This window comes from Geospiza fortis, unplaced genomic scaffold (assembly GCF_000277835.1).
Source record: "Geospiza fortis unplaced genomic scaffold, GeoFor_1.0 scaffold172, whole genome shotgun sequence".
Taxonomy (NCBI): domain Eukaryota; kingdom Metazoa; phylum Chordata; class Aves; order Passeriformes; family Thraupidae; genus Geospiza; species Geospiza fortis.
This window is the reverse complement of record NW_005054309.1, coordinates 4,222,365-4,238,695: the sequence shown is the minus strand read 5'-3', so window position 1 is coordinate 4,238,695 and position 16,331 is coordinate 4,222,365. Positions and strand designations below refer to the sequence as shown.

At 44.3% G+C, this 16,331-nt stretch overlaps 1 protein-coding gene across 1 annotated transcript in view; it reads right to left on the bottom strand.

The window, feature by feature from the left end:
• Nucleotides 1-2,962: 2,962 nt before the first annotated feature.
• LAMP3 (lysosomal associated membrane protein 3) overlaps nt 2,963-16,331 on the bottom strand; it is a 17,319-nt gene continuing 3,950 nt past the window's right edge. Inside the window, exons 2-6 of the mRNA XM_005419137.2 lie at nt 15,276-16,036; nt 14,042-14,164; nt 11,243-11,300; nt 10,438-10,605; nt 2,963-7,149 (exon numbers count right to left, since the gene is read on the bottom strand). Of these exons, the coding sequence (XP_005419194.1) occupies nt 7,010-7,149; nt 10,438-10,605; nt 11,243-11,300; nt 14,042-14,164; nt 15,276-16,036 (1,250 nt within the window). The 3' untranslated portion in view covers nt 2,963-7,009. The remainder of the gene's footprint in view (nt 7,150-10,437; nt 10,606-11,242; nt 11,301-14,041; nt 14,165-15,275; nt 16,037-16,331) is intronic.

The window sequence follows — 16,331 nt, the reverse complement described above, 5'->3', positions numbered from 1 at the left end:
CGGCACCGGGGGGAGGGCGGGGCACGGCCGGGGCCCGCTCGGGGAGAGCCGCGGAAATGGCTGTCGGGGGCGGGGTTGGGCGGCACCGGGGAACGGCGCTGAGGGCCGATGGAATAAACTTCATTTAAATGTGAAACGATGGGTGTCGCTGAAGGGTTGTCGGCCCTGTGGGTGCACGGACTCAGCTGAGCGTGCTCCTAAAGGAATGATATCCGAGGCTGTAATGGGACAGCGACACACAACGGTGAGGGTGCTTAGGAAGGGCGTGGGCATCCTCGGGTCCTTCAACATCCCCAGATCCGGCATCAAAATCGCCGCGGGCAGCAGAGGAGGTCACAGAGCGGGGGGATCAGAAAGCCGTCAGGATCCATTCCGCTCCCTCAGGCTTTGGAGCTTTGCAAGTCACAGAGCTACAGAAGATTTGGGTTGGAAGGAAGCTTAAAGCTCGTCACATTACATTACGCTCCCTTGAGGAGGGACATCTTCCAGCAGGCCAGGTTGCTGCCAACCCCATCCAACCTGGCCTTGGATACTTCCAGGGATGGGGCATCCGCAGCTGCTCAGGACAGCCTGTGCCAGGGCCTCAGCACCCTCACAGAGAAGGATTTCTTCCCAATATCCATCAGTTTAAGGCCCAGCCCACCACAGCGTGGGGCCTTGCTAAACCTGCCTGGCCCCAGCACAGTCAAAATAAGTATTTCCAGTTGCTATTTACAAATAGCAAAGCTGTCATGCTTTTTTCCACAACGTGAATACAGAAGCTATCAATTGCAATAGTGGCAGTGTTTAGTGCCTTAAGTGTTTTCCATACTCTGAAGCATTTTCTTACATGAAGAACATCTTCAGAATGCAGGCAATCTCTGCTTGCTCCACTCTTGCTATTTTTACTTTGCCATGGTGACCCCTCACACCAGTGACTGAAAGGTTCAAGTAGGTTAAACAGACACCGGATCAGCTTGGGGAAATCATCCCTTGGCCCTGACTGCAAGAGGGATCAGCACTTGCTCTAAAGATGACATTTGAAAAACTAAATTATTAAGTGAAGTTCCGCTTTTCCATAATCCATTCACTCCAATCTTCTTCAACATAAGATGCTGACAGTGTAGATCCTACTTTTGCCTTTTGTAATCCAGATTTTTAAAAGGTCATGTTTAATTTGTCTCTAAACACAAGATGGCAGCATTTTATGTAGTTTAACTGTTGGACATTGGGGAGAGCTACAGATATTTTACAGTACATAAATCAGAGGTGGCAGAGGAGGCTTTTAGCAATAGAACTAATGGAAGTGGCAAACTCATTTACATTGCAAATCTGCTCTTGGTGGAGGCATCCTGCCAGCAGGGCCTTTAGGGCTTGCAAAGTCAAGAGGGATCACCAGACTCTACATACAGATGTTTGAAAGTACAGTGTAATAAAGCTTAAATGCAGAAATAATAATTTCCTCAGTGACACCAGTAATATGTTTGATGTGCACATCCATAGTCAGAAGCACTCAGGTGAACCTACCAAGGTAGTGGATAGGTTGGGTTGGAAACATTTTTAGAAAAAAATTTATTGTGGAAGCTGGACATATTTTAAAAGATGCTTTGATTACTAATTTGAGCCGTTTTCTCATAAAAATTTTTCACATGAGCAGGTTGTGGAAAATGTAATGTGAAATATTAATTCATTTTCCTTGACCTGATGATAAAAAAGCCATTCCTTGGTAAAATGAGGTTAAACATTGGTTGGACTCATGATTCATAATCTTCAAACATTTTTATCATATAGGAAAGCCTCAGTAAAACTGAGGTTCTAAACAAGATCAGTGTCTCTAATAAACACAGATATCCTGACTCAGATGGAACACCTTTTCCCAACAGCCATTTATTTTGTTTCTGCATGTTGGAAATTCATCTGCTCCTATCTAAAATTGTGAAGAAAGACCTAAGTAAGAATCTAAGTCAGTTAGTTTATAATTTCATAAAGTACTTGGGATCTACCAATTCCATAGGCAATAAGACTCACAGAAAAAGAGAAACGTATGTTTTGTGACATTTTGTGGCTAGCTGGGGAAGCCCAGATGCTGATGAAAGCCCAGCAGTGTTATGTTGCTGTGGCAGATAAACTTCAGACCCACATCCCCCTGCCTTGTTGGCATGCAATGGCCACAGCCCTGGACGTGAGGAAAAAAGTGTCCAAGTCTTGTCACCTTAGTCACAAAGGGTTAACTCCACAGAAATCTTTCTCTTCTCATGCTTGTTATTTTGCTCAAATTGATGTTTAAAAAATACACCTCCTTTTTTCTTCTAAATATTCTGTTGCAAAGGTTTCTTCAATGAATTCCAAACCTTTGTGCCTCTGGGACAGTCCAGGGTGTGACTCATAGATGGGGACATTTTGCCTTAAAGTAAAATAGTTGACTTTTCCTCCATCTGCCACTAAACCTTGTCAAGAAAGAATTTTGAAACACCAGCAGCCTTTGAGGGCCTACTTCACACACACAAGTGTGTATTTACCAGCCCAGCTTCTAAAACACGAAGAAGGAAGGAATCTAAATAGGTGCAAGCCTGGCACCAAATTTAACACTGCACCAGGCCAAGCAAGTGCCAAAGGGCAGAGCAAACTGCCCCTGCTCTCCAGGCAGCCCTGCTTTTCTTCTGAAGGACAAATCAAGGGGCTTGAAAAGTTTTCACTTTGTGACATTAAATTATCCATTGTGTAGGGATGTGCACTGACACCAGAAATTAAGCGAGCCATAATTCTGGTATCTTATCCCTGAGGGAAGTTACAGCCTCCCTGCTGCCCTCACTGGCACTTCTCCAACAGCCAAGTTCCTCAATCAGCTGCTGGCAGCAGAGAGATCGCTCCCCCATCTTTACCATGTCTTCTGCTTTCCTGCAGTCCATCCAACAACCTTTGCTTCATGACAAGCACAACATATGAGACTCAGCCATTTCAGAGATAAAATCATTGCACACTCTAATGATTAAATACAGCCTTTATTACAGAAACACCAATAATAGAAAAATAAAGAGCATATCTTACTTCTCATAGCAAGTTATTTTTAGCAGCCATACATTATAGCAAGCTAGAAGTGATCAGCCAAGCCATGTTCAGATACTCAAGATGCCAATCTAATCTCCCTTCCTCTTTCAACTGAATTAATGGCTGTTTCTTAATTTGCGCTTGTCCATCAGAGAACAGAAAGGACTGAAAGAAATTAAACCCTGCTTTTTAAACTCCTCAGTGACTTGTCTAAGTGTGACATCATCGTGTTTCTGCAATACCCTCATTTTGTCTTGGGTGTGCAGAGACCACAGGGGATGGTCTGTGCACAGGGAGTTGCAGCAGAGCACCAAGGAGCCATCAGGATGTGGGGATGTGCTCCTAGTCCTGTGATGGCCCCACAGCCTCCTGAGCAGCACACGCTTGCACAGAAGTTAAGCTTTGGTTCCCTGGTGGATGTATCATCAATGCACCACATCACCCTGATCAGCCCCTTCTGGTTCAGCGCTGGGTTGGTCTGAGCCTGCAGCTGGGGGAAGAAGTGGGCTGGGGTTGCTGAGTCACTCTGGGACCCAGCTGCAGCCCTGTCTCCTCCCACAGCAGACAAAACTGCCCTGCTGCCCCATGGTACGGCCATTATGGCCCGCCTAGTGTACAAGCAGTTTACCAAATGTCCTCCTTGTGTATGGTGTTCTTTTAGGGACTTTTTGCTCAAGATACTTCCCCAGACAAGATTTTTAAAAGAGCAAATGAGTCAATGCCAAGAGGAATTACCCTACAGAGTCTTCCCAGTAGGAGGGAGACTTCAAAGCCACTCCATTAGGTAAAAAAGTGGCAGCTAAATATATTCCTATATTCTGGCAGAAAATAAACATGGGCATCAGCTTTTAGAGCTGCACATAGCAGCTCAGGGAGCAGCTGGGCTGTCTGATTCTAATTCAGCATTAAATCTGGAGAGGCAACACTCCCTGCTATGCTGACACATCCCTGATGCAGGCTGGCTGGGTTTTGGGATCAGGGATGGAGGTGAGGCTGGGCCGCAGCTGGGAGAAAGGCTCCACTTCAAGGCTGGGATCTCTCAGCACCCTAAGGATTTCTCCAATGGGATTTCTCCAATGGATACTCTACTGCTGTAAAGCACTAACTCCATTGGATTAATTTTGCTGCATGTTGGCAGCATTTCCTGGGAGCATCCAATCATTTCATTGGTTTGCATCACATGCACTTCACCAGTGCCACTTAGAGGAAGCCCAGAGTATCATTCATGTACAAATGGCAGAATGCAGCTTCATAAAAATAGCAAACAAAAAACAGCAAGAAAAAGCATAAGAACAAATAAGATAAATCTGAATCCAAACATTGTTCAATACCAACATGTTGATTCACTGTAGAAAGAAAAAAATAACTATGGGGGAAAACATTATCCATGCATCACTAGTAAAAATGCCAGGTGTCACAACATTAACCACAGAATTAGCAGTCATTAGTAACTCTTTTCTGTCCTCATGCTGATATCAGACTTTTTTAAAAGACTATTAACATAAAGCAAATTTTCAGAACAGAACAAGCAAATGCTGTATCCATGTCAGTAGAAGTAACACAGATCACGCAGTCCAACAATCCAAAGAACATATGAAATGGGACTCAGCTTTGATAAGGGAAAGATGTCTGATCCCTGGGCAGAGCAGCTTAGGGCCAGACCATGTGCTGAGATTTTTAGGCAGCTTTTGTTAAAACGGCCACATGTAGCAGACTGGGACAGTGACATCCCCACTGCAGGCTCATTTTCAAATGGAAGCTCTTCATCCATTTACCCTTCCTCACAGACATCTCATTTTTAAAAAAATAAAAGGTGAATGCTTTGAGTATAAAAATCTGCTTTCTAAGCAACAGATTCATAGTATTAAGTAACCCTGAGAATTAGAGGGATCTTATTAGGCCCAAGGTCTGAGTCCAGTGGCTGCCTGTCTGCTAAGGGGGGAAGGAGGAAGGGAAAATGAGCTCAATGAAGCTCATTAAGCATCATGAACAATGCTGGAGCCCTTTTGCAAAAGAATAATTGAAATACTTACATTTTAATTTGAGTATTCAGCTGAATACAGTCCAAATCATGGTGTCTGTATTCAAGGCTTGAAAGTCTGGCGTCCTATTTCTTGTGCTATTTTACCTGATAAATGTATTCAGCTGTTCCTGTGCTCACAGCTGGTTCTGATGTTTCTCCAAGTGTAAAAGTGCTTCCAAATTGTCTTTATCTTTCTTATTTATTGGTTCATTCAGACTCAAAGGGAACATTTCTAGAGAATGGTAATTACTTCCACAGCTACATATTATACTGATTATAGAGCATTATGGCCATGTTTCCTGCTTCACACATACCAACATCTCCAATTAATTCATAGAATGGAAGAATTTCTTTTCTTTCTTCATTTAAATAAGTAAACTTGCAATGGTGAAATACTAGTAAAATATCAAAACTATTTTTAAAATACCTTAGGGAATATCTGATATGACATAACCATCAATTTTATCCAGTGAAAATCCAGTGAGGTTTCATCACCATTAAAAACTGCAGAGGATTTGGGCCATTATTCATAGAAATTAAATTAACTCCCAGCATTTCCTTTTTGTTTAGATACAGATTAAACTGTCAAGGCTTTTTTGCCTATGACTTCATCTTTCTTTTGTTTAATGAGTGCCATTCCACAGTCCTTTTCCAGGCCAAACTTTTATTAGTAAAATTTAAGCTATTAGCCTAACTCCTTGGAGGAAGTGTGGTCTTATTGAATATTATTTTCTCTTCTGCAAATGCTTTTGTACATAATTTCTTCTCATCTTGATGCCATTTGCTTCAGTGAGCAGATTGTGTGGCATGTGCACATGTGTATGTGTCTGTATGTGCACATTTCTGCTCATGTAAATCTTTTGTGACAAGGAACTTTTCCTTCTTACAACAAAGAACATGAGCTGGACTTAAATCTCAAAAGCAATTACTATTCTCATGCCTTCATCATTGGTTCAAGAGGAAATAGACTACAGAGTGTATCAGTGTGCTTTAAAGCAACTCCAGATTATTTCCATATGAAAATCCAGCTGCTCAACTGTGAGCACGCTGGAGGATACTCACTTTTGGGCAGAGTTTGTCCAAGGCCTGTCCAAGCTTTTATTTCCCACTGAAACCCTGACCATACAGCATCAGTGGATTTCCATTTCTCATGGACCTCATGCAGGTGCCCCAGTGGTGGTCACTTAATCCCACGCATTTCCAGTGAGTGTGGCATCTTCCTGGATTAAGGGACCGCCCTGTTGCCCCAGCAGAGGACATTTCCTGGGCTCAGTGTGGTCACTGTGACAGGTCCATGTCTGAACAGCACATGGGGGATTCCTGAGCTCCAGGAACATATTCAGCTCCAGGGTAAAAATCACAATTACCACTCTATCTTTGCATTAGTGGGAGACCCCAGGAGCTTAGGAAGTGTAACTGTGTGTAGGACTGGTGAGAACTTGCTTGTGAGTGGAGTCACACTGACAATTCCCCTGAGATTTTGGCACACACTGTGTTCTGAAAAAAGCTTTCAGTGAGCTCTCACCTAGCAGGGTTGTCTGTAGCTGTGGGCTTCTGGTTTATTCACCTGGAGGTCGGACTTACATCTTTTGATAAGTCTAACCATCGTTAACAAACCTGATGGATTTTCTGGGGGATAGTGATACTGCTTGCTTTAAGCTATTTTTAGGATTCTGGCTTAGGTGATCTGAATGACCTCCTTTGTTGACAACAGAGACAATTTAGGCTTCTCATTTTGGACTACATCTAAATTAGATGCTAAGAATAGCCTAAAGCAGAAGGTGTGAGTTCTCTCCTTCCCACCTTAAAAGAACTCCTTCCAGAAACATTCATTAGCTGTAAACACACAGTTTCATCTCACTTAAAAATGTGGCTTCAGGGCAGGGAGATTGCCAGACAGAAGCAAAAACTCCTGTGACTTCTCTGCTTGCTGCACACACTTGGAAGCACAAGGGCACCTCAGATCCGTTCATATCCTCTCTGTGGCTTCCTCCTGGAGATCAGGAAGGTGGCAAACACAATGACAAACAATCCCAGGATACTCAGGCACACTGCAATGGGAGCTATTTTGCCGTTTCTATCAAGAAAACATTCTTCTTCTGAAAGGAAAAGGAGATCAGAGAATGTTAGACCAGAACACCATACTCCTAAACTGTATGTCTGTATTCCAGTAAAGTTGGCAAATTCAAGCTGGAAGTTCTCAAAACCTTGCTTTCTTTTGTTTTTTCTTTCTTCTTCCTATATACTTACTATATAGTATATATACTATACCTACTACACTATATTTACTACACTTTTTATCTGTGGTGAGCCTTATCTCAAAACCATCCTTGCCCCTTCTGCAGTAGCTCTGTGCTCCCCTGGAGAGTAGCTTTTCTCCCTCACATCTGCAGGAATTGTTTCACCACTCAGCACACACACAGCAGGGGCTTTCTTCCCAAAAGCAGATGGGGAGTATCACAATACAAAATGCCAGCCTGAAAATAAAGAGCAAGACATCCTGCATGGTCAAAAACTGTTCCTGTGTGACATCTGATTGCTTCTTCCCAGTGAAGAGGATCAGGCCAGAGACAGAAGCCCATAGTCCAGCACATCACTAGTGCAGTAGGGATCCTTGTTAAGTCAGTGCTTTCTAAGAAAAATCAAATTCTAATTATTCTCTCTGTTTAATTCAGAGTATTTGTAGATAACGGTGGCTAACTCAGAACATTCAGAGATAAGGAAGGCAGAAGCCTTGGACATAGTCCAGGGAGTTGCTTTAGCAGTACCTTTGCAATTTTGTTGTACATATGATTATATCATACACAAATCATATTTCTGAAGGACCACACAAAGATATCACTCCAAACATACCTCTTAGCTACAGAGAGGGCAAATTCTGGCTTCCTCAGCCAGTTCCTACCCAAATGAATACTCAAATCATCCCCTGATTAAACAGAAACTTATTACTTCAAGTGAACCTCTAGACTGAAGTAAATTGGCAGCTTTCCTATGGACAGACTGCACCATATGGGCCACTGACAGACATGGAAAATTTACCCAGTAACAATGGCAGGATCAGCCTCAAATTCAAAATACAAATGTAGTCCCGGGAATGAAGGCAATGTCTGGGAATGACCACTAATGTGTTATCCCAGAATTGGATCGGACCTACATCTCCCACCAGATCTACACGAATGATCTTCCTTGTGCTCCAGGGAAAGACAGACCTCTGTCATGCTGCTCTGAGTGGCTACTGCTGAGCAAACTGTTCTCTAAGCAGGGCAGTGTGGTCAGCTAAACCCCACAGCTAAACCCCACAGCTAAACCCCACAGCACATCCCAGCTCGGCAGCAAATCCAGTTTATATCTACAGGATAGATCCAACACCCTGTACCCCCTCACTCCCTGGGACTGTTCTGAGGCAGGATTGACAACACTGTGAGATCAAAATCTCGACTCATTCCAGCACAGTCATGGAATTTTATACTGTCAGTGGGCAATGAGCCCAAGGAACAGGTGGAGTTCATGACATCATGTCACAGCTCCAGAGCCTCCACATGGCTCTTCCCAAAGTCTGGTCCTCTTCTGCTCTAATCCAGATGGTGATGCAATGTCACAAAGCCAGCGGCATGAGCATTCCATTAGAGGTTGCCTTTTGAAAGCTTTGTCTGGTTAATGTAACCTGCTGTTAAATGAGCTGAAAAGTATTTGCATCTAAGTGTTGTAAAAGCCAGAAATGTTTGAATTGGCCATTTTGCTTTGATGAAACAGTGGGAATGAAGGAATGAACTCTAGAAATTGTTTCTGATAAAATGAAGTACAGAAGGCTCTTTTACAGATTTCTAGACTCAAACAGATCAAGCCTATTGATATAACACTGCTGTAATCTGTACAAAATTGTAAGGAACTTGAAACCAGTGACCATTATTTTTTTCTTTTTCTTCCCCATTTAAAGATAAGCAAATCAGGAGCAACAGAAGTGAAACTATCAGTCTTGAGACACCCGAGGGGATGAGGCTGATGATGTGTTTAGTCATTCCTTCACTGGGGATTTTCTTTTTCAGAATCTGCACATGCAGCCAATACACCACAGTTTCATGACTGTTTTATAGCCACAGGGGAATTATTTCAGAGGTGGGAGCTGCTTTCTCATCTCTCTGATTAAAAGCAAAACTAATTTAAATTTGTACATGGTATTGACTAGCAGAGATTAGTCTGACTTAGAGACAGAGGGAGGAACAGAGAGCATCTTTCTCAGCTGAGTCTCTCCGAGAGGTGAGACCATACCAAATCCCATAAGTAATATCATTCATTGTACACATTTGAATGGGAATGCAGGGACCAGATGGGATCCCATGCGTTCTTCCAGCTCATTGTTATTGCATGAAAAAATTCTCCACAGAATGAGAGCATAGATGGGATTCTCAGTGTGGAGAAGGACTATGTCTTTAAAAAGCCCCAAATGTTGTTTCCCGTTATATCCCTTTTAGAATGGAAAAGGTAACCAAAATGGTGACCTAACAGAAGAAGAATTGGTCAAGCAGAGCCAAACTGAGTCAAAAGACAGATCTAAAGTAAAAAGAATACAGGGGCAATATTTTGTAAGCACATGGAAAGACAAGTGGCAGAAGAGAAAATGTCTTATTGCTGCATCTGAAGGGTTGGAGAGCTGGTCAGCCCCTCTGTGTGCCTGTGTTCTTGTATGGAAATGCCCTGAGAGGAAGCCACAGAAATGAGAAAATGGACAACTTGAAAGAGATCACAAGGTCCCACTGAGTCCCCCTCTCTGGTCTTTGTCTTTTACTGCAATACCTGATTGCTTCATTGTGGCACTTCTCCAAGAAAAGACAAACTGAAGAGATGAGCATCATATTTAATTCTGAAGCTGGGAGTGGGCCAGTTGTGCTCCTCCTCAGGGGCACATTTCATCATGTCTAGACACAGCTGCTCTGAAAATATCATCCTGCATTCACAAATACCCCTTATTAGCTGGCAATTTTGCTGCTGCAGTTGAGTGAGTATCAGGAGCCTTTTAGAATAGCTAAAATCTGAAATCTGGCTATATTGAGAACAGTGACCTGGAAATGAACTTTGCACATTGGGTTTGGGTAGTGCGCTGGTAGTGAACACACCTCTGCTTGTTCCAGGAGAAAATGGATGAAGTAGAAAATTGTGGCTGTAGAGCTGAACATTTTTAATGAGAAGGTGAAACAGAAGGTACTGAATGCAGGAGGGAAAGATATTTTTCCATCCTCCATAGGTATTAGCACTGTGTTGGAAATGACTCAGGAAAGGTTGAGAAAACAGCAGTGAGATGTGTATGGGTATAAGTTAGCAGATTACATCCATCAGGCCACCAGAGTGCTGTAGATCTGGGAAGGGAGGAAAAGTATCCTTCTACTCACCTTTTCCAAACTGGTCACCCACAATGTCAAAGGCCTGCAGCTGCATATGAACAAAGAGGATCTGGAAGTTGTTCTCCAAGGGGAAGGTTTGCCTGCTAGCACACTTAAAGGAATTCCCCAGCTTTGTTGTGAACAGCTTCTCATTTAGGGCTGCATAGTAAAGCATACCTGGAGGCCAGAGAGAGACAGATGAGAATCCACACTGACTCCATTGGAACCAACATCTTCCTGAGGTAAAATGTTCACAGAGGTGAATAAAGCATGGACATTTTCTCCATAAACTATCACTTATTCTTCTTACATGTTTAAATGAGTGCTTTAACTATCAATGGACAACTCAGCTGAGCTTAGGTCTGAAAAAGTGGCTAAAATTTCAGATGCTTCTTCAAATCACATTTTAACAAATTGAGTCTGCAGGAGGGGGTTAGAATTCTCACAGGAGCAGGCAAGGTTTGAAGTAATCTCTCTTCTGAAAGACTGGGGCAGGAAAAACTTTTGACATCAAAAAGAAAATGTAATAATAGTGATGTCATTGCAGCCAGGCCCCTGCTCTCCCATTTTTGTACAATAAGATTTAGGTGAATGACATTGAAAGCTTGATAAAACACGTATTTGCAAAATCCAGTGTTTTAAAGAGCAGCCAGGCCCCTGCTCTCCCATTTTTATACCATAAGATTTAGGTGAATGACACATTGAAAGCTTGATAAAACACATATTTGCAAAATCCAGTGTTTTAAAGGTCTGAAAGCTTATCCCACACCCAGAATAGTTTGATATGAAATTAAGACAGGTTAAAATCACTGACCTTCAGAAGATAACTGTATTCTGCTCTCAATTTTAGTGACAGAGTAACTTGGAGCTTGCTGCAAAAGAAGATGTATCTTTATTCATAATACATGCTCATACTTGCAGGGGAAAGAAACACAGCTTACCTCCATAAAGTGGTCATTAAGAATTTCCCAAAGGAACACTTTGTAAAGCATCACCTTTGAGACCTAAGAACCAACTCTCTTGGATGTATTTTTCTTTTCCAAATCTCAGCTGCATCACCAGGTCAATGAAACGGGGCCATGCAGGTGTCATTTTACACAAACTGCTCAAGCTGTGCACTCCTCAGATACTTGTGATAACCAATAGCAGGAAGATTGCTGACATGGAAAGCACCTGGCACAACAGCACAGAACAAAATTCCCAGCCAGGTGTCCTGCCCGCATGTGCCCTGAAATCCTGGTGCAGCCTGGACACTGCTCTCCCCGGGGGTGCCACAGGGCAAGAGCCAGCCCTGGGAGCTTCTTCCTGGTAGCAGTGTTGGAGTAAAATGTGATGCCTCATGCAGCAGCCCTGGTACCCTGTTTAATTCCTGCTCTGGGCACACAGGGATTCATGAGTGCAGCTGGTGGATTAATGGCACGAATGTCTCCTGTGCACTTGTAGGATGGAGTGGGAAAATTGAAGAAAGAAATGCATCAGAGGAGAGGTTCTCAGCATCATTCCAACCTAAAGACATAAATATGACCATTTTTGGATGGCAGTGCTTTGTTCTCTTTGGCCACAGTTAAAAACTTTGCTTGGGGAAAACACCTGCTCCTACTTCACATCTTGTGGGTTGTTACACAACTTCCTTTTTTCAAGCCCTTCACAGAGGCCACTGGAGTGGTGAGCACTGAACCAGCCCCTCTCCTCTGCCACCCCAGCCCCGGGGCCTGAGCCAGCTCCTCTCCCACAGGGACAGCCACAAGTGCCACTGCTGGAGCACTCTGCTTCAAAGCACTGAGAGAGGCTGTGGGGACCAAACACAAAAAGCCAGCAGCAAACTGTTTTCTTATTAACTTGAATTTCAAAGCAGTCCAAGCTGAGCCCTGCTATGCTCTTGAGGCTTATCTTTAAGTGGAGGGTGCATTGTCTAATGCTGTGCCAAAAACCACCTTTTTCAGGGCAAGGCAGGTCAAGCACCTCCTAAGGGTTCACATCAGTCTCCTTAGCACTGCTGCAACGTGGGGACTTTCGTGGGTACTTGAATCCCCAGCCTTTCCCTAAGGATTCTTGTAACACCAAAAATGCTCCTCTTGTTGCAGGAAGCACACATTTAAAGCAAACACTCAGAGTCTGAACTGATCCTTTGTTTTGAAAGAGCTCCTTCATTTTTTACCTTACTTTTCCTCTGTAGCTCTTAGAAAACTTTTAGCCATAAGCTAAAATAAAGATGACTACTAATAGAAATATTTTCTCTGTTCAAGAATTAATGACACATGCGGGGTATAATTTCCTGTTCCCTCTTGGACTTTCTATGAAAATGACTGATTGACCACTTGTACTTTTCTTAATTGTCTCTAATTTGAGCTTGGAACCAGGCTGCAAAACTGACATTTAGCTTGATTAATTGAAGGACACAGATCAGCAGTGATGGCCAGATGCAGCTCTCAGCTGCTGTGGAGCTCCAGGACATGGCCTTGATGTTCATTACACCTGCCACAGTTTGATGGGATTCAGCCATGTTCCTGCCCATTCCTCCCTGCCCATTAATGACTTTATACACAGTGTTAGTTCTGTTTTACCTCTGCTGGCATCATCACCCAGCCCTTGCAGCTTTCAGGTAAATAGTGCTGCCTCCCAAAATGTGCAAATGCCTGATTTGGCAAGAGGATGGCACTCAGGGATTTTCTCCTGTGCTTGTAAAAGCTGCAGCACTCTTGGCAGCTTGTGTTATAGCCACACCTGCATGTAATGTGGCCCCAGTGGGGAACTTGGAATTAACAGATACAATGTCAAAAACAAAGCTCAGTTCCCACTGTGTAAGCAGGATCTCTCATCTTGCCCAAGTTTCTGTGTGTGTTTATAGGTCTCCCTGGTGTGGTGCATTTTAAGGCCACTTACCTACAATTTCGTTGTTGCAGTTCACTTGTTTGGAATTCTCCACTCAGAAATTAGATGAAATTTGACTCCTTCAGCTGTGGATGTGTCATAGCTCCTGGGCACTTAAAACTGCACAGGCTGTCCTTTGAATTTGACAACCCCCAGCTGGCTTTTAGGGGACACAAATGGCTGAGAGCAACTTGACAGTGAGAGTCAGAGCTCCCAGCACTCCTTGTTCCTGCACAGGGACTCCAGTCCCAAACCCTTTCCCTCTGCACCACTCCAATGTAAACAGCAGATCTGACCTCCCCTACCATGAGACTTTTACCTATGTAAAAAAGAGACTCAGATTTTGCTTGGCTATTCCTAGACTTTGTGTTGCTTGACGGGCACCTTTACCACTGCTCTCTGGCACTTTCTGTCAGAGGATGGCAGAGTACTGTGCTTACTCTTCCCTTCCGAATGGAAAGTTCAAACAGCTGATTTAACACTGAAGTCAGTTGTACTGTGAGCACAACATTGCACAGGCAGCCTCCAGAAGTATTTTCCAATCTGAATTAATTAAAGCATGGTTCTCTGGTTCTGGCCCTTTGGGAAGAACAGGAGTAACCATGCCTTAAATACAGATGGAAAACAAGCACAGAGATGGATAAAATGCCTTTTCCCACAGCTCAAGCTGGATCAAAGGCAGCTTTGCTTTGTTCTTGCTTTCCAGTCCTAAACACGCCTTCCCTCTAAATGCAACAATTACCTTTACAAAGGTGATGTTTACAAATCCTCCACTAAACGTTAAGTTCAGCTCAGATTGCACCATCCCGCAGCTTCCAGATATCTTTGTCATATTGGGGTTGACAGTCACATATTCCATCTGCTCCTGTAGACAAATGAGACATTGCAGGGCTGCTGATGAATGAAAGCAAACATACAGAGACTTAATAACTTTAAAACACACAAAGATTTGCCCTTTTTATGCCCCCAGACAGGCTCTGTGTGGCTGAATGAACAGGCTAGTGGTGGTGGCAGCCAAACTGCTGCCTGCCAGAGTTGTTCCCCACTCATAAACCAGCACTGGTGGTTGTCTGACACATCACTGAGCTGTTCCAGTGCATTAAGCTGTGCATTAAGCTGGCAGAAAATATTTGGTTTCTGTTCATTCAGTGAACTGATGATTCAGGCAGAGTCAGGTGAGTATGAGTGGTAATTTACAGAGAGGGAGTACCTTATGTAATTATCAATATCTCACTATGGTCTGGTGAGGTTGGGAATCCTGCTCCCTTCCTGGCTTCTTCCAGGACAAGGGATGAAAATTACCTTTCCCAACATTGGTCTCTCTTCCCATGTTAGAAATATTCAGACATCAAACACGAGTATTTGTATTTGTAACAGGGATGGCATAAGAACTCCAGAGCCTGAGGATATAGCTCTATATGGTGTATTAATGGAGGCAACAAAACCTTAAACCTGAGGGACACAATTGTCATTTCAGGTTGTATGGCATCTTTTGCTGAATCATTCTCAGTGGATCACTTCTAGGAGAGAGCAGCAACTCTTCAGGACCTGGTAGTTTCTGTGATCCTAAAATGTCCATACATCAGCATCAGGGCAGCCCACCTCTAAATCCAAGTCTGTGAACTGGCAATTTCTTGCTTTCATTGCAACTCACAATGTCAAGCTCTTGCCTGAAGTCAGTTCAGATTTTAACTAACTTCCCATTGTTGGAAGCACAAATAACCCTGCAAGCTGATCCCCAGCATTGCTGCCACACAAATATCACTGAAGTAAGAAAGTACTTTTACGTCCCCTTGGCATCATCATCACACAGGCCAAAGTACAGCAGCGGGGATGCTGTGGCACGAGGGGCCTTAGATTGGCAGCAAACCACTTATTTTGATCACAGAAGCTAATTCTGAAAATTAGCTTGGCAAGAGGAAGAATAAACTGCAGCTAATGAATGAAGTCACTACAGAGCTCAGCTTCCCCCTCACCTGTTGTGTATTTCGGGCCATCAGCTGCAGGCCCATGACGGCTTTGATGCAGGTCCTGTTGCCATCAGAAACGGTGTAGGTGCCTGTGGGGATGGCAGAGGGCTGTGGGGTGGGAGGGGGTCTCACTGTGCTGGCAGGGGACGTGGCGGCTGTTTGTGTCCCTGCATGGGTGCCTGTTGTGTTGGTCACGGCCGTGGCTGTTGGATCACCCGTGGCTGTTGTTTGTCTCCGTGACCGCGTGCTGGGCCCGGCCCTCGGCGTGCTGCTGGCTGCAGAGGCCGTGGTGGCAGCTGTGTCCTGGGAACTCGCTGTCTCATGCTTCAGGGAGGTGTTGGTGGCCCCTGCTGCAGTTGCTGTGGTCACACGTGGTCCCGTGCCAGGCCTGGTGGAGGACACAGGGGCAGTGCTTGTGTTCTTGGCTGCAGCTGTAAGCGAGGGCGCGGCCGGAGTCACAGCCTGGCCGGCCGTGCTGGGGCTGTCTGCAGGGGCTGTGGATGGTGGTGCTGCTCCTGCCTGGGCTGCCGTGGGCTGGCCTGCAGCTGGTGCTGCCTGGAGCTGCTCCCTTGTCTGCTCAGTCGTTCTGTGGCTCGTGGGTGCTGTTTGAAGAGGGTCTGTGCTGGTAAAATGAACTGCGGTGCTTTGATGGGGTGAAGAACGATAAAGGGAAAGTGGCTGAGCAGAAGTAGCCATTTGGTGAAAGGATGTGGTTTCTGGAGACAGTTCAACCCCCAGGACCACTTCAGCAAAGCAGGAGGAAAATGCTGCAAAGAAACTAAAGTCAGTAGTCTAGAAACCTTTACATTTCACTTTTATGTTGATAACATACCTGCACTCGCTTTGTTATCAAATGGGTGACACAATTTCACTCTTCATTTGGCTCCAGTCATGATAGGAGAGTGAAGGCAGACACCCTGCAGGACTATCCACTGCCAGACACCCCTCCCCTGAGCGTCACACCTCTGAGTATTCCCATTCCAGGGGAGCACACCAGCTCCCAGCTCTCCACACACTCAGGAACCAGCCCTTGCACAATCCCCAGGCAGCACAAGAATTCCC